This window comes from Natator depressus, chromosome 24, assembly GCF_965152275.1.
Source record: "Natator depressus isolate rNatDep1 chromosome 24, rNatDep2.hap1, whole genome shotgun sequence".
NCBI classification, from domain to species: Eukaryota; Metazoa; Chordata; order Testudines; family Cheloniidae; genus Natator; species Natator depressus.
In genome coordinates, this window is record NC_134257.1 from 10859605 (window position 1) to 10884344 (window position 24740).

Here is a 24740-nt window from a genome sequence, read left to right on the forward strand (position 1 = left end):
CGTCCCATCCTCCCCCAGGCACCGGTGAGCAGGTGGGCTGCTCATCCCCCACACTGCCTCCAGGCCTGTGGGGGGCTGAGGATCCCCGAGAGCTGGGCTCAGTCTCTGAGGTAAGAGGGTTGTGGCACAGGTGCCAGGGTCCAAGACTTCATTGTTTCTTCCCATGATGGTCGTCCAGCTCATAGAAGAGCACATAGCCCTCACTAGATGGCACCTGGTTCTCGCTGAGCGGGGACACGCTGCAGGGAGGAGATGGCATTAGCTCCGCACCCGGCCTGGCCCACCAGCGCCCACCCAGCCTCCACACCTGGCTTCCCCCTAGGGCCAGGGCCACGCATTGCAGGCTAAGCCAAAGCGCCAGCGAAAGCTCCAATCCCAGCCGCTACCCTGGCAGCACTCCTGCCACACAGCAGTACTGTGCTCCATCACTGCCCAGGGCACGGGTCTGGCTGGCCCCAGGGCAGGGGCTTCTCAGCTTTCAGAGCAGTTCAGAGCGAAGCTGCTCTGCTCTCTCTCTCCATGGTGCACTGGCTCACTGGAGCCAGCCGGCAGGCAAGGGGAAGCCCTGGGGCAGGCCAAGGGGGAAGGGCAGGGCTGTGAGAGGCACAGTCCAGACCACCTGCAGCCCACACTGGGCACAGCCCAGGGCGCTGGGCCCTTCCTCACATTTCCCCAGGATTCCAGGTGCAGCTGGCCAGGTGCATTCTGGGGTCTCAGGCTGGAGAGCCTGCACACAAACAGCGTGTGTTCATTAGGCCTTGGGGGGCCTCTCCTTGCTGCCGTCACCGCAGGCTGCCAGGCTTCCTGAGAGGGCAGCACGGAACCTGCCTGCCCCACTGCCTCCATCTGGGATAGAGTCACGGGGCGCCAAGGCCAAGGGCACCAGTCCCTTCCAGGAACGCCTGTCATCGGTGCAGGGTCTAGGAGTGCACAATGGGCACAGGACCCCACTGTGCCAGGGCTGGACCCTCCCCCTTGGGGAGCCCTTGCAGCACGTCACAGTATCACATTCAGACATGGACCCGCACCTATTGGCCCACTGGCCTCCTCTAGGGGTTCAAGGTCTCACCCTGCACCCAGCCTGGAGGACCCCAGTGCCATGGCTGCAGGAGCGCCCTGCCCCCCACATACCGGGAATCGTTGTAGACCCGCCAGCCGGACTGGTCCCTGCAGAAGGCGGTGTAGTGACCATAGTGCACGCTGCCCGAGTGATTGCACAGGGCGTAGAGGTTATACACCGGGCTCCCTGCAACACACAAATGGCTCAGGTCTGGTCACGCAACCCCCGGGCATTCCCCCAGCTTCCCCAAAGCCCTCACCACTCTCCCAGGTCCCCAGCGCCCTCACCACTCCCCCAGAGCCTTCTCCATGCAAATCCCGGCACCAGGCAGCACCAGTGGCCCCGCGCTGCCCATCTGGAGCAGCCCCAGCCACTCAATCAGTGAACCATTTAAACAAAAAAATTGTTAATAGTTTAAACGGTTAACTTTTAAAACAGTATTTACACCCCTACCCTCCACAGCCTTCTCCACACAGCCACCCCCCTGGCACTCTTACTCCCCAAGAGCCCTTTCCAGGCAGTAAACCCCCTTGCTTGTCCCCCAGAGCCCTTGACATGCAGCCCCAGCATCCTCCCAAACCCCAGAGCCCTCTCTGTGTAGTGATCAACCAGCACTTTCCCCCCAAACTCTATCTGTGCAGGTTACAGCGAACCCCCTTGCTTGCCCCCAGAGCCCTTGCCATGGAGGGAGGCCACCCTGACCCACTCCCTGTGTGTGTAGAGCAGTTCCTGGCTGCGTTCCAGCCTCGCTCTAGGTGGAAGGTGAGACATCCCCTTCCCTGGCAATCTGCCTCAGCCTTCTGCAAAGCTAGGCCCAGCTAGCAGAGCTAGCAGGGGTCAAAATGCCATGCCCTTGGGGCAGCCAAGCCAAGCCTGCCCCCTCGGAGCCTGGCTGACACACTGCCCCTCTGCCCCATGCCCGGCTGCACCCACTTGCAGTCCCAGATTCTCAGCCCAGGATGGTGGTTCTGGGAAAAGTGTGGACTGAGCACAGGCCAGGGAGCCAGAATATCTGGGTTTTAACCTTGGCTCCAACAGAGTTCTTCTGCAGCTTTGGGTAAGCCGCAGCCCCCCCCGTGCCTCAGTTTCCCCACCCCCAGAAAGGGAAGGAAGATGCTCTACTCCTCTAGGGGGTGCTGTGGGGAGCACTGCCTGTCTGCTCAGCACCACTCCCAGCGAGTGGCAGGATCCTTGATCCAGGTCCAACCAGAGTGAGCTGCCAGCAGCAGTGCAGGGAGTCCCTCCCTGGGCGTTAGCAGAGCCCTAAGGAGGATGCTCAGAGCGCAGGGAGCTGGGTCCCCCAGAACCCACCCAGCTCCTAGGAAACGGCGTTGAACTGGCTGGATTTGGCCTGGGCAGCTGAGTCCATCCCCCAGAGCCCCTTGGCAAACACTTCCATTGAACCACCCCCACCCTATTCCCTTCAGCCCCTCCCCCTCACCAGGGCCATGCCCATGCCCGCACTCCCTTCAGCCCCTCTCTCCCCCCACCACCAGGGCCCCACCTGCTCCCTTCCGCCCCACCCTCCCCCTCACCAGGGCCATGCCCACTCCCGCGCTCCCTTCAGCCCCTCTCCCCCCCTCACCGGGGCCCCACCTGCCCACCCGCTCCCCATTCCCTTCAGCCCCTCTCTCCCCCCCTCACCAGGGCCCCACCCGCTCCCCATTCCCTTCAGCCCCTCTCTCCCCCCCTCACCAGGGCCCCACCCGCTCCCCATTCCCTTCAGCCCCTCTCTCCCCCCCTCACCAGGGCCCCACCCGCTCCCCATTCCCTTCAGCCCCTCTCTCCCCCCCTCACCAGGGCCCCACCCGCTCCCCATTCCCTTCAGCCCCTCTCTCCCCCCCTCACCAGGGCCCCACCCGCTCCCTTCAGCCCCCCCCTCCCCAGGGCCCCACCCGCTCCTTGCTCCCTTCAGCCCCTCCCCAGGGCCCTCTCCACTGCACATGCCAATAGCACCAGCCCAGGGCGTGGGCCAGGTGCGGGCTATTCGCTGCAGGCTGTTAGCCCTTTCAGCCCTGCTCTGCGCCCCACGGGAGCCACCCCAGGGGCCTGCCGGCCAAGGCGTTTTGGGGCCAACGCCTGCAGCAGCTGGTCGAACAATGTGAGAGTCTCCCTCCCCAAGAACAAGGTCAGGAGCCAGTGTGCTCCCCACCCCAGCCAGGGCCCTGCAAGGCATGGCTTGGAAGGAGAGTGCTGGACATGCCGGGTGGGCTGGTGTCAGGACACCTACCAGCCTTCTCACTGGCAAACTCCTTCAGGTTAAGTCGCTGCAGAGGGAAGTCCACGAAGACAGAGCATTTCTTGATGGAGTACCGGGTGGTGGAGAACCTGTTCAGGTCTGGCCAGGGAAGTGGCCGGTTAAGGGAGGTAACAGGCAAGGGGACCAAGAGGTAGGGGTGGCCTCTGTCCTGATGGGGAAGATGGCTTGTAGCCTGCAGGAACTTGTGCTAGCCCAGCCCCTCAGGATCCGGCACATCCCTCTCTACACCACATGCTGCCAGTGCCAGGGACACACCCGCAGCTACCTGGGCCACGGATCCCAGCCAGGCACCGAGCAGACGTCTGCCACACAGGCTCTACCAAGGCTGCCAAACTTTCCTCGTTTGCTGTGTCCTGCACTATGAGCCCCGACCCCTCCAGTGCTGGGACATTGTCAGGAAGCTCAGCCAGACGCAGGCTGCGGAACAGCGCGTGCTGGGCCGGGCCAGGCCAGGCCTCTGGGCCATGGGGCCAGCAATGGCCAGTACTGAATGAGTCGCACCTCAACAGGAAAACCCAAGCTAATCCCAATGTCCCCAGATGCTGAGCAGGGTCAAGCCAGGGCTGAATGGGCCACCCAAAGGCAAAAGTCTTCGCCCCCTTCCCCCCAGAGCACTCCCACGCCACAACAGACAGGATACGCAGCACTAGGATGCGGGGGAAGCGCTGAATGGTTAGTTTCTTGGTGCTTCTTGTCCTCTGCCGACACTTGTCACAGACCTGCTCCAAGGCACAGGACAGCCTAGCTCAGAGTGCGCAGGGGAGGAGGCCAAGCTATGCTGACTGCTCCAGCCCCGCTGTGGCTGGCACAGCCGGGCCCAGAGCCTCCTGCCTCAGTTACGCCACTGCCAGCTGCCCTCCCACGTCCCTGCATGAGCTGCAGTCTCCCGTTGCTTTGATGTCAAGGCTCCAAGCAGCCTCCTACCATCCCTCCCTGCTCCCCCCGCTTCCCCGTCATGCCCCCCTCTGCCTGGATCTCAGCCTCCAAGCACCCCAGCTGGTGCTGCCCAGTTACTGCCCTGCAGAGGCGGTAGTGATGCTGGAGCCCTCTGCAGCCTGACCTGGTCCAGCTCCTAGTGCCCCACCCCATATGGGATGTCCCTCACAGCCCTGTGGGATGGAGCGGTCAAGGCCCCGCAAGCACAGCAGGGCAATGGCCCATCCCTATGCACTGCATGCGGTGGGGCCTCTGGCCCTTCCCTTACCGGAGCGTTCTCGGAATCCAGCTCCTCCTCCTTGGTGAAAAGACTGAAGCAGTCGAGGAGAGAGACCTTCCCCCCGGCAAAGCCCTTCTGCAAGGGAAAGCAGGGGAGGGGTGCAGGGGGTCAGAGGAGGGGAGGGAGCTCAGCCCTGACAGGGAGGGGAGCGTGCAGTCAGGCTCTGCCCTTGCGTGGAGGGGAGGGACACAGACCAGGGAGGGGGCTCAACCCCAATCTCAGGGAGGCCTGGAGCACTGTCTGCGTGAGGCTGGCTCAGCTCGTCACTCTGAATGGGCAAAGAGGGGGCAGCCCTGCGCTGCTCCAGGAACAAGGAGGGGCAGCAGGTGTGCCAGGGCGCAGGGAGCTCAGGGAGGCTGCAGCAGGGGACTGGTCGCACACACACAACCCTCGCTGGCTGGCAGGAAGCATGGCCCCCCGCACAGTCCCCAGGCCAGGGTGGCGCTATGGCATCCAATCATGGGCGGCTGGTATCATAGGCTGGAGGAGGCTGTACCTCCCCAATCAGCCTGGCGTGGCCCCGCCCACACTCTGCCCCCAGACCCCTTCCTGCAGTTCCTTCCCACTCTTTGGTAGCCCACGCTGGCTGGGGCTGGGGCATGTCAGCGTGCTGCCAGGACTTGGGGCGGCTGACGCTGGGGCTGGGAACACGCTATTCGGCACTCCGGGGCTGCGGCCTGCCCGGCGCGCTGGGGCTGGGGCCAAGCTGCCTGACGCTCAGGGGGCTGGGACTGCTCCGCCCAGGGGGCTGGGGCCCTCCTGGAGCTCTGGGTCTGGGGGCACTCAGGCAGCCTGAGGCTGGGGAGGCCAGGGTGGGGGTGCTCTGGGCTCCTGCGGGGGGAGAGGGGAAAGGGGAGGGTGAGGGGTGGCGCCTTGGGCAGAAGGGAAGGGGCTGGGAGCTAGTCTCCCCAACGGCCGGTTCACCAGCCACCCATGCATCCAGCTGCCAAAGAGGGGATGAACTAGAACAGAGAAGGCAGCGGGTCTCTCCCCGTGCACCCCAGCCAGGATGGACTGACCCAGCCCCCACAGCCCCTACCTTTGGGATGGGGAGGGAGAGGTCACAGAAGACTTCGAAGGTGGTGGAGCGGTAGCCACAGGCCTGACACTTGAGGCAGCTTTTCAGCTGGCCGACGAAGAGATCTGGGAGGGAGACGGGACAGGGTGAGCACGTGTCTCCCCCACCCCACGTCCCCTGCTCAGTGCCCCCTGCCAGCCCAGCTTGACGTAGGATTGAGCACACCCCTGACAGGAGCCAAGGGGACACGTGGCTCCTCCCCTCGCTCCAAGGCAGCTGTGAGCGCCAGTGCCCAGATGGCCACCCCAGCACCGCCATACCCAGGGGCCCAAACCACGCCGAGCCGCTGGGTGTCAGTGACCGGAGAACCAGGTACCATTGCGGAGAGTGGACCAGACGATATGTCTGGGGGGAGAAAGCAGAAGGAGACTCCGCTGGTTGGAAGGCATGAGATGCGATGTCCTGAGGTTGGGGGTTCCACGACCACCACTCCCAAGAGAAGGAGGCGGGTGGTGGTGGTCGGGGACTCTCTCCTCCGGGGGACTGAGTCATCTATCTGCCGCCCTGACCGGGAAAACCGAGAAGTCTGCTGCTTGCCAGGGGCTAAGATTCGCGATGTGACGGAGAGACTGCCGAGACTCATCAAGCCCTCGGATCGCTACCCCTTCCTGCTTCTCCACGTGGGCACCAATGATACTGCCAAGAATGACCTTGAGCGGATCACTGCGGACTACGTGGCTCTGGGAAGAAGGATAAAGGAGTTTGAGGCGCAAGTGGTGTTCTCATCCATCCTCCCCGTGGAAGAAAAAGGCCAGGGCAGGGACCGTCGAATCGTGGAAGTCAACGAATGGCTACGCAGGTGGTGTCGGAGAGAAGGCTTTGGATTCTTTGACCATGGGATGGTGTTCCATGAAGGAGGAGTGCTGGGCAGAGACGGGTTCCATCTTACGAAGAGAGGGAAGAGCATCTTTGCGAGCAGGCTGGCTAACCTAGTAAGGAGGGCTTTAAACTAGGTTCACTGGGGGAAGGAGACCAAAGCCCTGAGGTAAGTGGGAAAACGGGATACCGGGAGGAAGCACAGGCAGGAACGTCTGTGATGGGAGGGCTCCTGCCTCATACTGAGAATGAGGGGCGATCAGCAGGTTCTCTCAAGTGCTTATATACGAATGCACAAAGCCTTGGAAACAAGCAGGGAGAACTGGAGGTCCTGGTGATGTCAGGGAATTATGACGTGATTGGAATAACAGAGACTTGGTGGGATAACTCACATGACTGGAGTACTGTCATGGATGGTTATAAACTGTTCAGGAAGGACAGGCAGGGCAGAAAAGGTGGGGGAGTAGCACTGTATGTAAGGGAGCAGTATGACTGCTCAGAGCTCCGGTACGAAACTGTGGAAAAACCTAAGTGTCTCTGGATTAAGTTTAGAAGTGTGAGTAATAAGAGTGATGTAGTGGTGGGAGTCTGCTATAGACCACCGGATCAGGGGGATGAGGTGGATGAGGCTTTCTTCCAGCAACTCGCAGAAGCTACTAGATCGCACGCCCTGGTTCTCATGGGTGACTTTAATTTTCCTGATATTTGCTGGGAGAGCAATACAGCGGTGCATAGACAATCCAGGAAGTTTTTGGAAAGCGTAGGGGACAATTTCCTGGTGCAAGTGCTAGACGAGCCAACTGGGGGGGAGCTTTTCTTGACCTGCTGCTCACAAACAGGGAAGAATTAGTGGGGGAAGCAAAAGTGGATGGGAATCTGGGAGGCAGTGACCATGAGATGGTCGAGTTCAGGATCCTGACACAGGGAAGAAAGGTAAGCAGCAGGATACGGACCCTGGACTTCAGGAAAGCAGACTTCGACTCCCTCAGGGAACAGATGGCCAGGATCCCCTGGGGGACTAACATGAAGGGGAAGGGAGTCCAGGAGAGCTGGCTGTATTTCAAGGAATCCCTGTTGAGGTTACAGGGACAAACCATCCTGATGAGTCGAAAGAATAGTAAATATGGCAGGCGACCAGCTTGGCTTAATGGTGAAATCCTAGCGGATCTTAAACATAAAAAAGAAGCTTACAAGAAGTGGAAGGTTGGACATATGACCAGGGAAGAGTATAAAAATATTGCTCGGGCATGTAGGAATGAAATCAGGAGGGCCAAATCGCACCTGGAGCTGCAGCTAGCAAGAGATGTCAAGAGTAACAAGAAGGGTTTCTTCAGGTATGTTGGCAACAAGAAGAAAGCCAAGGAAAGTGTGGGCCCCTTACTGAATGAGGGAGGCAACCTAGTGACAGAGGATGTGGAAAAAGCTAATGTGCTCAATGCTTTTTTTGCCTCTGTCTTCACTAACAAGGTCAGCTCCCAGACTGCTGCGCGGGGCATCGCAACATGGGGAGTAGATGGCCAGCCCTCTGTGGAGAAAGAGGTGGTTAGGGACTATTTAGAAAAGCTGGACATGCACAAGTCCATGGGGCCGGACGAGTTGCATCCAAGAGTGCTAAAGGAATTGGCGGATGTGATTGCAGAGCCATTGCCCATTATCTTTGAAAACTCGTGGCGAACGGGGGAAGTCCTGGATGACTGGAAAAAGGCTAATGTAGTGCCAATCTTTAAAAAAGGGAAGAAGGAGGATCCTGGGAACTACAGGCCAGTCAGCCTCACCTCAGTCCCCGGAAAAATCATGGAGCAGGTCCTCAAGGAATCAATCCTGAAGCACTTACATGAGAGGAAAGTGATCAGGAACAGTCAGCATGGATTCACCAAGGGTAGGTCATGCCTGACTAATCTAATCGCCTTCTATGATGAGATTACTGATTCTGTGGATGAAGGGAAAGCAGTGGATGTATTGTTTCTTGACTTTAGCAAAGCTTTTGACACGGTCTCCCACAGTATTCTTGTCAGCAAGTTAAAGAAGTATGGGCTGGATGAATGTACTATAAGGTGGGTAGAAAGTTGGCTAGATTGTCGGGCTCAATGGGTAGTGATCAATGGCTCCATGTCTAGTTGGCAGCCGGTGTCAAGTGGAGTGCCCCAGGGGTCGGTCCTGGGGCCGGTTTTGTTCAATATCTTCATAAATGATCTGGAGGATGGTGTGGATTGCACTCTTAGCAAATTTGCGGATGATACTAAACTGGGAGGAGTGGTAGATACGTTGGAGGGCAGAGATAGGATACAGAGGGACCTGGACAAATTGGAGGATTGGGCCAAAAGAAACCTGATGAGGTTCAATAAGGATAAATGCAGGGTCCTGCACTTAGGACGGAAGAACCCAATGCACTGCTACAGACTAGGGACCGAATGGCTAGGCAGCAGTTCTGCGGAAAAGGACCTAGGGGTTACAGTGGACGAGAAGCTGGATATGAGTCAGCAGTGTGCCCTTGTTGCCAAGAAGGCCAATGGCATTTTGGGATGTATAAGTAGGGGCATAGCGAGCAGATCGAGGGACGTGATTGTTCCCCTCTATTCGACATTGGTGAGGCCTCATCTGGAGTACTGTGTCCAGTTTTGGGCCCCACACTACAAGAAGGATGTGGATAAATTGGAGAGAGTCCAGTGAAGGGCAACAAAAATGATTAGGGGTCTGGAACACATGACTTATGAGGAGAGGCTGAGGGAACTGGGATTGTTTAGTCTGCAGAAGAGAAGAATGAGGGGGGATTTGATAGCTGCTTTCAACTATCTGAGAGGTGGTTCCAAAGAGGATGGTTCTAGACTATTCTCAGTGGTAGAAGACGACAGGACAAGGAGTAATGGTCTCAAGTTGCAGCGGGGGAGGTTTGGGTTGGATATTAGGAAAAACTTTTTCACTAGGAGGGTGGTGAAACACTGGAATGCGTTACCTAGGGAGGTGGTAGAATCTCCTTCCTTAGAAGTTTTTAAGGTCAGGCTTGATAAAGCCCTGGCTGGGATGATTTAATTGGGGATTGGTCCTGCTTTGAGCAGGGGGTTGGACTAGATGACCTCCTGAGGTCCCTTCCAACCCTGATATTCTATGATTCTATGAACTGTCCAGTGCCTCTGTCACCAGTGACTGACAGGGATTGTCACATGCCACTCCGTGCCAGACTGGGCTGGAGATGGGAAAGGGGAAGTGTGTGGCTCTCTCCTCCCTCAAGGGGCTCGGCTCCTGCCCATGCCACCTGGGAAAGGGGCAACACTCCAGCGTTCACGCCCATCTGGGGCAATTCTACTGGCTTGGTTAGATCCAGCCTTCCCCTGCCCATCACCCTGCTCCAGGGAGGGACAGGATGCTGTGCACTTAGAGCCCCGGCACATGCGGAGCTCAAACCCCATCTTGCACAAGGGGCTGGAGGGAGACACAGTCCTGGCAGAGTCTGCCTGTCCCAGCCAGGGGTCTCCACTGACTCAGCCCCCAGCAGCGGGCCCAGAGGGGGGCATGGAGCCATACCTCCATCAGAGCCCCACAGCCATGGGCCCAGAGAGAATGGGGGCAGGCATGGAGCCATACCTCCATCAGAGCCCCCAGCAGGCCTAGAGGGACTAGGCAGAGGGGACAGAGGGGTGGGAGTGGAGCTACACTTCCATCAGAGCCCTGAGCTGTAGGGCCAGAGGGATTGCGTGGTGGGAGGGCATGGGCAGCGGGTATAGAAGAGGAAGCTCCCGAGAAGTGGGGGGGCCACCCACACTCCACCCTGAGGCCTCACTTGGCCTCTTCCCCTGTGGCCTTGCCCACACTGTGCCTCTTCCCGTCCCTGCTCTGCCCCTCCCCCTGCCCAGGTCTCCCCGGCACTGTGCTTCTTCCCCGCCCCCGCAAGGCCTTGCCCTCGCTTCACCTCTTTCCCCAAGTCCCCCTTCCCCCCAGCCTGCCACTCCCACCTCTCCAGGGGAGGGAGCAGACAGGCGCAAAGGGCAGGCAGAGGGGGAGGAGAGGAGCAAGCAGTAGGGGAGCAGGGGGCCTGGGGGGGAAGAGGCCAAGCAGGGGTGGCAGAGTGGGAGTGGGGCCTTGGGGCAGAGAGAGGGTGGAGTGCAGGCGGGGCCTTGGGGCGGAGTGGGAGGCAGGGCCACAGTCCAGGCAGCAGTACCCCTCCCCCACTTCTAGGGAACTTCTGACACTCGCCCCCAGCCTCCCCAAAGGCAAGAGTCACATGCTGCCTATGGGGGAGGGAAGGCCATATGCCCATCAGAGCCCCCAGCCCGGGGACCCGACAGGGAAGTTGTGCTCACCCACTATCTTGCTGTCCTCTCTCTCCAGGTAGCGCTTCCACATCTGGTTGGCTCGTTCGTCATCACTAGGAAAAACCCAAGAGGGAGACAATAGTGGGGGGCTGCTGAGGGAGGAACCCCAAGGGCAGCTCCCTCCACACTCAGGCCTGGGCTCTCTGTAGCCCCTTTGCTGAGGCAGCCAGGGGCCGGGTTGTGCCTGGGGGGCTCTTATCCTGCTGGGGGGGGGGGTGGGGGGGCTGAGACTCCCCAAACTCCTCCCCCCCCCCCCATGCCCCAAGCCAGCAGCCCCACGGCTGAGAGCAGACCATGTGCTGTTATCAATCTCCTCCCCACCTGCCCCCTTGCTCTCGCCGCAGGCTCCCTCCACCCTGGGCGACAATGCAGCTGCTGGGAGGGGAGCCTGGGAACCCGACACCGCAAATCCACGAGAGCTGCCTGCTGGCCCTGGGGCTGTCGCTGCTTCTGTCCCCGGGGCCCAAGCCAAGGTCAGACTAACTAGACCCAGACAGGACACCAGCCTGGTTCCCGCCCCCTTGAGCCCCCACCAGCTCCGGCCGCGCAGCGATGGAGTTCTTGCCAGGGGCAGTCCTGCTGCTTTCAGACCCTCAGTGCAGGGCTACAAGGGCCAGCTCACAACATGAGCCACATTTTGCTGCGTCCCTGGGAGTCGCAGCCCCCAACCAGCTCAGTCTGCTCACCTCAGGGGGTCCGAGTCCTCTAGCACCAAGGGCCATTTGGTATCAGAGAGGATGCTGGGAGTTTTGCGCCCCTTCCTGTTGATCTCCACATGCAGCCGGTCCATGAAAAACTTCAGGAACTCCTGGGCGTCCTGCTGGCTAGAGACAAGAACGGCCAGTCAGGGCTCAGCCCAACCCTGCCCTTCAAGAGCTTCCACACACTGCGTCCCCTTCCCCAGCCCCAACCCCCTCCACACACTGTGTTCCCAGCCCCCGCACCCTGCACACGTTGCGTCCCCTTCCCCAGCCCTAGCCTCCAGCACCCTCCATACACCCGGTCCCCTCCCCCAGTCCCCCAACACCCTCCACACACTCGATCCCCTTCCCCAGCCCTACCCCCCAGCACCCTCCACTTTCCCCTCTCCCAGCCCCAGCCCTGCCCCACAGCACCCTCCACACACTGGGTCTCCTCCCACAGCCCCGCCTCCCAACACCCTCCACAGACTGCATCCCCGAGCCCTTCCCCAGCTCCAGTCCCCTCCACACACTGCATCCCCTTCCCCAGCCCCAGCCCCCTCCACACACTGCATTCCCAGCCCCAGCACCCTGCACACATTGCGTCCCTTTCCCCAGCCCTAGCCTCCAGCCCCCTCCACACACTGCGTCCCCTCCCCCAGCCCCACCTCCCAAAACCCTCCACACACTGCATCCCCTTCCCCAGCCCCCTCCACATACTGCATCCCCAGCCCCAGCCTGCTCCACACACTGGGGCCCCAGCCCTGCCCCCCAACACCCTCCACACACTGCATCCCGTTCCCCAGCCCTGTACCCTCTCCACACACTCGATCCCCTTCCCCAGCCCTACCCCCAAGCACCCTCCACTTTCCCCTCTCCCAGCCCCAGCCCTGCCCCACAGCACCCTCCACACGCTGGGTATTCTCCCACAGCCCCGTTCTCCAGGCCTCCCGGCACACTGGGTCTCCTCCCACAGCCCCGCCTCCCAACACCCTCCACACACTGCATCCCCTTCCCCAGCCCTGACCCCCACCCTCCACACACTGCGTCCCCAGCCCCAGCCCTAGCCTCCAGCCCCCTCCACACACCGGGTCCCCTTCCCCAGCCCTGCCCCCCAACACCCTCCACACACTGCATCCCCAGCCCCCTCCACACACTGCATCCCCAGCCCTGCCCCCCAACACCCTCCACACACTGCATCCCCTTCCCCAGCCCTTGCACTCTCCACACACTGGGTCCCCTTCCCCAGTCCTGCTCCCCAGGCCCCCCCAAACACTGGGTCTCTTCCCCCAGTCCCAGCCCTGCCCCCCAGGACCCTCTACACAATGGGTCCCTCCCCTGGCTTCAGTTCTCCCACCCAGGACTGTCCACATTCAGGGTCCCCTCCCCTGGCCCCACAGCTCTCCATGCTCAAGGTTCATCAGCAGTGGGGCTTTCCTAGCAGCTCTGACCCCAGCACTGCTGCTGTCGGCCCCCTCTTACTCAGCACATCACCCTGCCAGGGCTCTGGGAAAGCCCCACTGTGCTCTGCACAGACCTGAGATCACCCTGGCTGGACCGGTTCCTCCAAGATGCACACTATGCTGGCGCTAAACTCTGCCCAGAGGTGACTGCATCCCATGGTGCGCTGGGACAGCCCCTGCCCATGGCTGTGAGAGAAGAGGTCCAGGGCCCACAGGGAGCCCTCTCACCTGTAGCCTGTGAAGGACGGGACGTATTTCTGAAAGACAGCTTTGAACCGCCCAGGGTCCACAGCTTCAGTGGAGTCTGGGTGCCACAGGGAACTGATGACATCTGCAAATGCTGAGGGGAGACAAGCCACCATCCCACGTTACCCCACCTGTACCACCCCACAGCCAGCTCCCTCACCCCAGCTGGCATGGCAGCCATGGGGCGGGGGAGCGGGATTCCCTGCCTCTGGGGAGGGGCCAGTCTCCAACTGGACCCTGCTGGAGCAGCCCGGGGGGGAGAGGCAGGAAATACCCCCAGACCCACAGGGTATTACTGCCCCCAAACCGCTGCGCATGGCACAGACTGGGGGACAGGGAGGGGTGAAGGAACAGCTAGATGGGGTCAAAGGGAGCGTAGGACAGTGGGCGGAGCCCAGGAGGAGTCAGGATGCCTGGATCCTATTCCTGACTCTGCCACCAAGATCTCCCCCGCAACCTTAGCGCTGGCCCTCCAGACTTGTCCTTGCCCTGCGGTGCCCAAGGTGAGACGAACATGCTCAGCGCTCCAGAGCCTGGAGATGGGCCCATCCTCCATACACCTGTGCCCTGCCTGCTCCCATGCCGGGCACAGTGTCAGCACTGCCATGGCAGGGTATTCGGCCCTGCTCTTTATGTAACAGACTTTCCAACTGGCCTCACTTGGGCAGGGTGCTTACATAACCCTGGTCACTGGGGCGGGGATTAGCTCCCATGGCAGCCGGACCCAGGCAGTTCCTGGGCAGCGAGCCGGCTGCGCGAGCGCAGGGCTGGGGAGCAGCAGGAAGGCAGCCGGCTGGCTCACCTACCTTCCGTGAGCTCCTGCTGGGCCCGCGAGGTGCTGGGCTGCTCCTGGAGGAACTCCTTGCGCAGGCAGTAGTCACGCAGGGGCTTGGTGCTGCTCAGGCACTGGAGCACAGCGTTCATGAAGCACTGCAGGGCACAGGCAGGCAGTCACGGTGGGCCCCACGCCCCAGGTGCTAGCTCCCCCAGCCCTCTGCATGCAGCTGGGATTGGCCAGCACAGGAGGGGCTGTAGTTCCTACTGGACAGGAGCCATGGAGAGCGGCAAGCCCACAGAGTGCAGGCACATGGGCACTGGGACCCACCGTTACCCCGCTCAGTCAGCTCACCCTGCCCAGCTCTGCTCCAAGCATCCCCCTCCTAACCAGGCCATCCCAACAGCCACGAGAGGGCGCTCTTGAAGCCACACATCTCTTGCCACTGTGCAGAGACCGGGCTGGCAGCAGATGTAGCAGGGACACTGATGGGCTCCCAAAGGAGGAGGCCACCCACAGTGAAGCAGATCGGTGATGGGGAGGAGGGTCCCTCGAGATCAACCTCCCCACCAGGAAGACGGAGTCACTGGCCATGTGCAGCTGCTCAACCACCTCCCAAGCTAGACTCAAGCTGCTGCCGCTCAATGCTGCATGAGGGCCTCTTGGAGCCTCTCAGACAACACAGGCAGAACTCAGCTCAGCCAAACCCCTGCAACCTGGGCTATAGGAGAATCTCCATCAGCAGCACAAGGCCTCTGACACACAGCAGTGACACTGTGCTAGACACAGCAGGGTTTGGGCAGAGGGCCCAGTGCAGCCCGGGATGGTTTAGTGCCCTCCAGCACTGGGGCTGCAGGGAACAGCACAGAGGCAACAAGCCCAGGGGGTGCAAGGGGAACCACAGCTGGGTGGGAAAGGTGGCTGCAGGTGAGTCAGCTCCACTCACAGCACAACTGCTGGCTCCTCCATGCAACACAGGCATGGCCCTTTGATTGGACTCAACGGGGTCGTTGGTTTGGCATGTGCAGGCTCCAGCCCACCACACTGCTGGCGGTAACAGGCGCAGCCCCTGACCACCGCCCCCATCCGCCTGTCCCAGCCCAAGGGCTCCGGGAGCCCATCTGCACTGCTGGGGAAAGCTGCTGCACTCCCAATCCCACAAGGATGAAAGCAGGCAGGCAGGCGCTGGCTCAGAGATGGTGGCAGTGGGAGAACAGTCTTCCAAGGGCGCTCTTCAGGGAAGGGACAGACCCGGGAACACCGAGAAAGGGAGACAACTGGGGGAGGTTACATAGACCATGATGACATTAGACTCATGTGAGAAACTACAGCACTCAGCGATCTCAGATCTCCGTGGCAGGGCACCCCCACGGGAAGGGGCACCCTCACATGGCACATCGGGGAATCATGACCCCAGTCACGTAGAATCCAGGCAGCCCAGGTCTCCATTCTCTGCCCTTTGCATCACTGACACGAGTGCAAAGCAGGTGTGAAACACCACGGTGCTGCGGTCATCTTGCCCTGGTGTGAACACTGCCACGAGGTCTGCACAGGGAGAATCAGGCTGGACCAGGGGGGTGCAATGCAGGGAGGACGCGCTACCTCGAGTCCTCCCAATTCCAGCCCCTCCAGACACTTTCCCAAGCACCAACTGCTATTTTTGACACCATCAAACACAGGCTATGGGCTTTTCAGAAAGCCTTCTACGGAGGACAGCCTGCCCCGCCAGTATGTGTGTGTGTTGGGGGGGGTTGGGGGGGCTCCCGCTGCCCAGGCCTCCCCAGCACCGAACGCCAGGTGCTTACCGTGTTGCCAAGATTGCGGAGTCCGATGTGCCCAGAGCCCAGGAGGAGGGTGTGGTGTGTCTGAGAAGACGAGAGAGAGAGACAGGATGAACACCTGGGAGAAGGACCGTGAAGTAGCTAATTCTAGCATGAGCAGGAAGAGTCTGTGCCAGGAGGATGGCCACACACAGCCAACCCATTCCCTCTACACACACATGCACACACAGCCAGCTCATGGCCCCCAGAGGCTGGAAGTGTCCCACTGCCTACAGCCAGCAGAAGGAAGAGCATGGTGCATTACCTCACTGGTCATCAGCAGCAGCCCCATCACTGCCGTGTGTACCACAGACTCCGAGATATCCACCCCCTTGCCCTGCAGCTCTCGTTTGCTGGCCAACGTGCGGTGCAGCTTTTGAGGCAGCTCCACCAGGGTAGCTCCCTGCAGGCCTGGCATGGCTCCTGCCGCTCGGAGGAGCGGGCAGCTGGAGTGCTGAGCTTGCCCTACAGCACCAACTGAAGGGACCACAGGGCCCTCCCTCTGCCTCTATAAACCATCAGCTCATTAGCTGATCCGATTTCCCCTGGCTATTCCGGGCCCTGCTTGAGGCTCATCTCTGTGGGATTAATTAGCAAGGAGAGCTACTTTGGGGACAATGGATGTTTGAAGAACCATGGAACAGAGAAGGAAAATACAACCAAACACTCACTGACCATGCAGCAGGCACAGCGCACTCCTAGAGGGGATGGGGGTGGGGAAGAAACCAGCTACCCTGGGCCAATCTGTCTCAGGGCTGCCATAATCCACTGGATTGCTAGGTGGGAACATGCCAAGCTTCCGCACAGCCAGCTAGCCCTGTATGGGGTGGCAGGCCATGCCTAGTGGTCAGCCCCATGCCTGTGCTCAGGCAGATTACATAAGAGATTTCCTAAAAGGAACAGATTACACTTCTGGTGCCCGGTGGACACACCTGGGAGGTTCTCTTGCTAGGAAAGAGGAGCTGCAGGCAGGGGCTGAGGGGAAGGTCTGGGTCAGGCCACTGGGGAATCCCAAAGCCTGTAGATCAAGATTTGAGTGAGCATTTGGACAGTTTTGGACACTTTGATCACCTGGTACAGAGCCTTGGACATCAGACCTGTTGTAGCCAGAGAGATTGAGGGGCCTTCGCCATCTATGACCTCTGTGGTTTTGCATATCACTCACCACCATCCCCACCCCACCCCCTGCACACATCCCTGAGTCTCCTGGATGAGCAATCCAACAATTCTCGGGGCATCTGTTAACTTCACATGCAATACCACTAGCTACATGGCTTCACTGAAACCATAAGCTGGTTCTCCGCCCCTCCCACCCAGAGGGCTCCCCAGCGGATGGAGTGCTGGATGCAGTTCCTGAAGCAGCCAAAGTCGCTGCTGCATGTCAAGTCAGGACCCTCAGGAATATCACCCATGCTGGGACTGCTTGCTTGCTGGCATGCCATGCTCCTGCTCAGCAGAGCCAGAGACCCCCCCGCCAGACTTCCTGAAGGCCCGGTGACTAAATTCTGATGCAGTCCAGTCCCCACAGGCTTGCATGTGCATGAGGGCAGGTAGGATGCTGAAAACATGGTATGGTGGAAGGATGCTCCTGGGAGAAGCATGGCCAGACAAGGGACTTGAAAAATCACTCCACCTCCAAGTCCCAGCTGCCAACCTTTCTGAGGCACATCACCCTCCCGCCACCCCAGTGCACCCAGCTATTCTGCCTCCTGGCAGTATCGTTCTGACAGCAGCAACTCTGTCTCTCGTTATGTGGGAGGCAGAGTGCTCAGCTGGATGGGCAGACCTGGGGGAGTCCATGGTGGTGCTGGCTTTCGACTTGCCTGCTCAGCAGGTTGAAGCCGGAATCACAGCGGCCACAAGCTCATTTTCCCTGGATCCCACACACAGGTGCTGGGTTCTCATGGAACGAGGAGGCTGGGGGCAGCTTGGGGCAAAACCACAGAGCACCAGGGCTCGGGGGAGCCTTCGGCCTAGACTCCTCCGTGGAAAGTAAGGGCTGGGACAAGATGGGAGAACGCCCCCCTCCCCCATGAGGAAGCCCCAGATTGCAGCCCCCAGACATCAGGCCAGGCACTGCCACTCTCTAGCAGTCAGCAGTAATGAGGCTCATCCACCCCAGCAGGCCTGGGAGCAGAGCACGGGGAGGATGGCAACGCGGAGTGCTACCCGCCACACTCAGTAGTTGTCAAACAGCAATTACAGCAGACACCTTCTTGTCGGGCCTGCTTGGAGCTGGAGATGGTACCTTCCCCTGGGGTGGGCTCCCAGCCGCTGGGACATCCTGAGGGTGCAAGTACTCGGAGACCTGAGGATCGGGGGTGTGAGTCCTGGTGCAGCCCTCAGTGCGGACGGAGAGCAGTGCGCCCGCAGGCCTCCCATCCAGCCCAGGAGACACACTGACCCTCCTGAGCGAGGAGCTCCGCTGGAGAGCCAAGGGCCCCAGGCCCAGCTTTTGGCTGCACGGTGGGCTGCGGTCCCGGAGCACCAAGCGGCTGAGCACCATGCTCAACTCCTCCCCTCGCCCCACTGCCTGGCTCAGGTCCCCAATGCTGATAGACTTGGAGCGGGCGAGATTGTTCCTCCTGCGCTCAGAGTCTCGTTCCACCAGCAACACTCCTGATGGCATGGAGAAGGAGGCGCTGCCTGACATGGTGCCAGGCTGTGGGGACTTGGGCACCTTGACCGCATGGTCTGCCTTCACTGGCCCTCGCCGGGGCACTGAGCCCCGCAGCTGGTCGCTGCGCTTCGAAGCACGGCCCCTTTCGAGCTCCTGCTTCTTCCCCCGATCGTCCAGTGGGCTGGGCCGGGGAGGTAGTGGGCGAAGCTTGGGAGCCATGGAGAGCCCATTGGCCAGTGCAGGGGAGACTGAGGTGTGGCGCTCCTGGCTCACAGCCCGGTGTCCGTTCAGGAGCTTGGCGGTGGCCTTGGGCTGCGATGTGATGACCTGCTCTCTAGCCCGGCTGACCCGGTGTTCAGAGGCCTGGGGCATCGTAGAGACAATGGAGAGGAGAACCCTGGGGAGAAAGGGAGAAAGATGAGTCAGCACGGCGGGTCAAAGCCAGTGTCAGTCAAACGGAGCTCAGCTACTGGGAGGCAGGACTCCAGGCTGCCAATGCCAGCTCCAGGAGGGCAGTGTGGTCTGGTGGGTTCAACAAGGGAATGGGAGACCAGGCTCCTGGATTTCAGCGCCGACTCCCTGTGTAGCCTGGGTGGATTCTCTGTAATTCGAAGCTGGCTAGCTACATTATGGGAAGCGGAAACCTTCCTCTGCAGCATCAGGTGCTGGCCACGGCTGAGGCACAGATGCTGGGCTGCAAGGACCGGGGCTCCGAGCCAGCACAACTGGACGTACCTCTCACAAGCTGCAAGCGTCTCTTCCCCACCAGCACCAAGCTCACACCCCTCCACGGTGGCTGTCCAGGTGGAGATTCCCATTGGCTGAGGCCCTAGAACACAAGACAGGATGATCCAGGCACAGGCTCCCATGGCTGTTTCATCCAAGACTTCTGGCCACGAGAATCTCTGGGAAACCCTCTGAAAAGTAGCTGGGCAACAGAGCCCAGCCCAGAGCAGCTCAAACTGGCCCGTGTCACAAGGGAAAGGGAAGAAGGGTCTGCAGTGAGACAGGCCCCATCGGACTCCACCCAACAGAGTAGGATACTGCACACCTGGGCGGGAATGGTAGGGCTTCCTCAGGAGGGAAACAGGTCATGCTGCTAGTGAAGAGAGAAAGCTGGGCACAGGCTTTCCCTATCCCACAATGCACCAGCACCTTCACACAGCAGGGCCAGGAGTGACTGCGCCTAGCTAGAGGCAGCATCATGCCATCTACCCCCCTTTCCGCTCTGCTTCAAGGACAGTCTCCTGAGACGGCCTTTTACTCCCCTTTCAGCAGGTTTTCAAGGGAGACAGTTAATGGGCTCTGGTGCCTTCCAGCCAAGTCCACCAAGCTCCAGGCAGGGGTAATGCTGCAATTAAAACCCCCAGCCAGTCTGAGCCAGCTGACTGAGGCTAAGGGGCTATTTAATTGCAGTGTAGATGTTCAGGCTCGGACTGGAGCCCTGGCTCTAGCACCCTGCGAGGTGAGAGAGACCCAAAGCTGAGGCTGAAGCCCAAGCCCAAACATCTACACCGCAGTTAACAAGCTCTTAGCCCAAGCCTTGTGAGCTCGAGTCAGCTGCACAGGCCAGCCACGAGTGTCTAATCACAGTGCCGACATACCCTCCGAGGCCTTGCCCGCTAACTGCAGCTAGGTCAGAGGTGGGCAAACTCTGGCCCGTGAGACCATCTTGCCTGGCCCTTGAACACCCAGCCAGGGAGGCTAGCCCCTGGCCCCTCCCTCGCAGCCTCAGCTTGCCGTGCTGTCAGTGCTCTGGGTGATGGGACTGTGAGCTCCTGCCAGGCTGGGAGGGGGTGGATGGGGGCAGAGGGGGGCAGGGGCCAGGCTGTTTGGTGAGGCACAGCCTTCCCTACCTGGCCCTCCATACAGTTTTGGAATCCTAATGTGGCTAGGGTGACCAGATATCAAGTGTGAAAAATCGGGACAGGGTGGGGGGTAATAGGAGCCCATATAAAAAAAAAGCCCCAAATATCAGGACTGTCCCTATAAAATCGGGACATCTGGTCACCCTAGATGTGGCCCTCAGGCCAAAAAGTTTGCCCACCCCTGAGCTAGGTGGTCTCTGCAGAAGGAGTCAGTGATCTTCCTGCCATTACTGAGCAGGAACCTGCACCACTAGGGGGCTCAATGGGTGCCTTGTGTCAGCCTGACAGAGAGGCCAAGGGCTGAATGGGCCCTGGTGACCGGACTCCTCTCCCACAGGGGTATCTCCATGGCTTGGCTAAGGCACGTTAGCAGTCCCAGTTTGCTCTCCGGCCGCCTGGTTCCCAGACTCTCCATTCAGACTTTTCCCCACACGGTGCTGCTGTCAAACCCCCTCACCTCTCACTCAGCTGAGCTGAGGGATTTGGGCGAGTGAGGCACTGAACTACAGAGGTGATTAGGGTGAGTCACTAGTCAGGACATGGGTTGCCAGTTACTCCCACCAACCGCCTCTGGCAGGGGCTGGGCTTTGCCAATGCAGAGCTCAAAACCAGAAGCAGTGCTTGTATCTGGCAAAGAAACTTACTGATTCCCGCACTCCCACTCTCTAGAACAGGAGCACTGGCCCATTCCTGCCTTCTGGCATCCAGCACAGAACAGTAGAGGGCACAGACCACACATAATGAAGCCAGCGAACACTTGGTATACAGGATCGAAGAGAGCTAGAAGCCTTAATTAGGGTCCATTGGCACAATCCTGTACACCAGTGGTCCCCAACCTTTCTAGTGGGAATAGCATATTGCTATTCCCAGAAGACTGTGGCGGGCGAAAAGCGGCAGCGGGAAGAAGTGTTGCCGCCGAAATGCGGTGGCGGGGTGTCTGGCGGGCGTACAAAAATGCCCCGGCGGGCACCTCATTGGGGACCCTGCTGTACACTGTCATTAACTGGCTAATGTGTATGCATAATGTTGCCATCTTCTGGATGGAATCAGACCTACTCAGCTGTGTGCCATAAGCCTGATACTGCTAAAAGCTGATTGAGATTCCCTTTTAAGTCAAATAACAGAGGTCTATGCTTTTGGAGCAGTAGGATTATGTTTTTTCTATCCCTGATGTCATCATGAAATTCCTACCAGTCCAGCATAATGGCAATTGGGAAGCCACAAATGTGTCACAGTAGCAAATCCCCGCAATACACATTGAGATAAGAGGGGCATGATCCATTTGCGATTTGCTTCAGGAAAACCAGCACAGGCCCCTGCTACTGCTCAATGGCCTCAAGACAGAGTATATGGTATTTCAGAAAGGGAAAGCACAAGGGAGTGCCATGAACTGGGACACCAGGCCAGGGCTTCAGAGCAGCTGGCCAGTCAAAGCCAAAGCGACACTTCCCCTTGCAAGTAGGATGGCGAAGTGTGCAGATTCTGCCCATCCGAGCTTGGCATTGGTCAAGTTGCCAGGAGCCCAAGGGCTGCCCAAAATTTGTAAAAAATGGAGAAGGCTGCATCTGCCTTCCATCTTATACCTAGGGGTGCAGCCCACTGCAACTACAGATCCCAGCATGCAGTGCTCCCTCTCAAACTAAGCGGCCATGCTGCATGGCTCACTGGGACCAGTAGTCTCTTCAGGCCGCACTTCCACAGACAGCGCCAGACAGCAAAGACATTTAACTCCTGAGGCAATCTCTGTACGGATCACTCAAATAAAGAGAATTTATTTTCAAAACTTTCTGTGATGTTCCCCCACCAGCCACACTCACCTCCCTCACTCCTCATCCTACCCAGTTCACACACCCCTTGCTGCCAGCCAGCCTGCCCCTTGCCTGAAGGGAGAGAACCCAGGTACAAGGGGCAGGGCAGTGTCCTTGTGCAGAGCCCAGCTACTGATCATTCCAGCCTTCCCTCACCCTACCCCCCAAACCACATCTACGCTATGTGACCTCCAGCTCCCTAGAGACCCCCTACAGCCCCAGCCCCCATACACCATTCCATAACCCTATGCAGAGGCATCTCTCATCATCCCTCAGCCCCTAGAGAGAGAGAGTAATCACCCTATATACAGCCCCCATATACACATTACACCCCCATGTGGAGGCCCCAACCCCTATAGAGTAACCCCCTATATACAGCCTCCCATACATACATTATCCCCTATATGCAGGCCCCAACCCCCATAGACTAACCCCCACATATACATTGCACCCTATAGGCAGGCCCCAATCCCAATAGAGTTACCCCTATATACAGCCCCCCTATATACCTCGCCCCCCATCCCTACAGCCCGAGGAAATCCCCCTAACCCCACATACCATGGAGGGTGCCCACCCCCTCCGAGGCCCTGGGGGGTGGGTCAGGCCCTACCTCCTGCAGGACGCCATAGCAACAACTCCCGCACCAGAAGCCGCCATCTTTGTTTCTGTCCCCGCTGCCCGGCTACGAGCTACTTCGGTCGGCTCATGGCGCATGCGCCGCCATCCGCAGCCTTCTGCTTCTAGGCCTAGTCTGCGCGTGCGTCAGCGTCCTGCTCTAGTGACACATGCCCGTCGCCATGGAGGCAGAGCGGCGTCCTTCCCCCCTCCCAAAGAGGCGGCAGCACCGGCAGGGAAAGTTATCGTAGGGTCGCCGAGGCTCCGGCGGCTGCTGTCCAAGGGGACTTTGGCACCAGATTATCGTCAAAAGCACCCCCCTAGGCTGAGACATGCGAGGGGAGCACCTGTGCTGGGGGGCACGGGATATACCACATCCCCTGGGGGGGACCCCTGTGCTGGGGGGGGGGAATGGGACATACCACATCCCCTGGGGGGGACCCCTGTGCTGGGGGGGGGAACGGGATATACCACATCCCCTGGGCCTGGGGGGACCCCTGTGCTGGGGGGGGAATGGGATATCCCACATCCCCTGGGGGGGACCCCTGTGCTGGGGGGGGGGAATGGGACATACCACATCCCCTGGGGGGGACCCCTGTGCTGGGGGGGGAATGGGATATCCCACATCCCCTGGGGGGGACCCCTGTGCTGGGGGGGGGGAATGGGACATACCACATCCTCTGGGGGGACCCCTGTGCTGCAAGGGAGGGTATGGGACATACCACATCCCGTGGGGGCCCCTGTGCTGGGGGGTACGGGACACACCATGTCTATGCTACCAGGGTGGGGAGATGCAGCATTAGATGTGTAAATAAAAGGGATAAGACCCAACTGTGGGCCACCCTGCCCACTGAGGACATGTCTCTTGGCATGACTGAGGGTACACTGGCATGTCCCATACCCCTTCCCAAATGCAGGGGTCCCCAGGGATACTGCAGGGAAATACTAAACTTGTGCATGGCTGAGATCCGCTCATGGCTGAAGAAGAGCTGGCTGAAGCTGAATTCGAGCAGGAGAGAGGTGATGCTGATGCAGAGGACAGTACTTTGCAGAGTTTGCAGCCACAGTGCAGTCTCCTTCGACTGAAGGGTCACATCTGTAATTGGCTAATTCCATTTGTCACCTTAGGAGTACTATTGGGTTCCTTTCTGACGCTGAGCGCTCACATAGCAACTGCCCAAGTAAAACTTTCCACCATCTCTGGTTGGCTGGGAGACTCCGTCCCACCTTGGCAGATGATGACCTGGCCTAAATTATTCATGCCTTCATCACCTCTCAGCTGGATGGCAGCCATGTGATAGGCTGGGCATGAAGGCTTGGCACTTAGGAAACTCCAACTGGTACAGAACATTGCAGCCACGTCTCTTCAGCAACACAGACTGCCACAAGCACATCAGATCCGTCCTCTGCTCCCTATGCCAGCTGCCACAGAATATCAGACCAAGTTAGAGTTTGCAGTCTTTATCTTCAAAGTGCTCCGTGCCCTGGGCCCAGGATACTTAAAGACCGTTTAGAGCTCCAGGACAAAGACCATGGTCAACAACTTCACTCCTCTGGCTCAGTGGAAATCTCAACTATAAGAGTAAAGCCTGTCTGGGCAGGAGACAGAACTTTCTCCAGGGCTGGTCCGAGACTGTGAATGAATTCCCCCGAGAACTAAGAACTGTCATAAACCATGTCACTTTCCATTCCAAGTGCAAGGCATATTTCTTTGCCGCACCTTCTCTAACAGAAACACATGGCAACAGGTATAGTTATAAATGGTAATAGTAGTAACCATCAAATAACATTTAAAAGAAAGCCTATCAAAACAAGACTCCTCTGCACATGCTTCTCCTTCTGGGCAGAGAAGGAAAGACCAAGCAACAGGTCACACATGTCAGTTACGGTGCTTACTGCATGACTGGCAGATGCTCAGCTAGTACAGTGATGAATGAAGTATAAAATCCTATAGAGAAGAGAACTTCTGGTGCTGATTGTGAAGAAGTTGGGGATTTTTGTAGAGTTTTACATGAATAGTGTGCGCGCGCCTCAGTTTCCCTGTGTGCTGCATGTTTAACAAGGTGGTGGGAGAGGGTTTGTTGTTGCACAGGACCAGGTGTTAC

The 24740-nt window shown here is 59.2% G+C and overlaps 1 protein-coding gene across 5 annotated transcripts; it reads right to left on the minus strand.

Annotated features, from left to right (window-relative positions):
• Positions 1 to 2: 2 nt before the first annotated feature.
• USP21 (ubiquitin specific peptidase 21) lies at positions 3 to 22762 on the minus strand. 5 transcript variants are annotated; one of them, XM_074939145.1, is made up of 14 exons: positions 22631 to 22762; positions 19080 to 19173; positions 17937 to 18741; positions 15710 to 15769; positions 13936 to 14059; positions 13112 to 13223; positions 11427 to 11564; positions 10729 to 10793; positions 5576 to 5679; positions 4525 to 4611; positions 3961 to 4042; positions 3291 to 3398; positions 1132 to 1246; positions 3 to 239 (listed from the first exon to the last, which is right to left on the minus strand). In XM_074939145.1, exons 2-14 carry the CDS (start codon positions 19160 to 19162, stop codon positions 149 to 151), a joined length of 1974 nt encoding a protein of 657 aa, XP_074795246.1. In that variant the 5' UTR covers positions 19163 to 19173; positions 22631 to 22762; the 3' UTR covers positions 3 to 148. The 5 variants fall into 5 exon arrangements, with proteins under 5 accessions (XP_074795246.1, XP_074795247.1, XP_074795245.1 ...); XM_074939146.1 differs by having other exon boundaries at positions 17973 to 18741; positions 22579 to 22684; XM_074939144.1 differs by having other exon boundaries at positions 22579 to 22684.
• Between the last annotated feature and the right edge of the window lie 1978 nt (positions 22763 to 24740).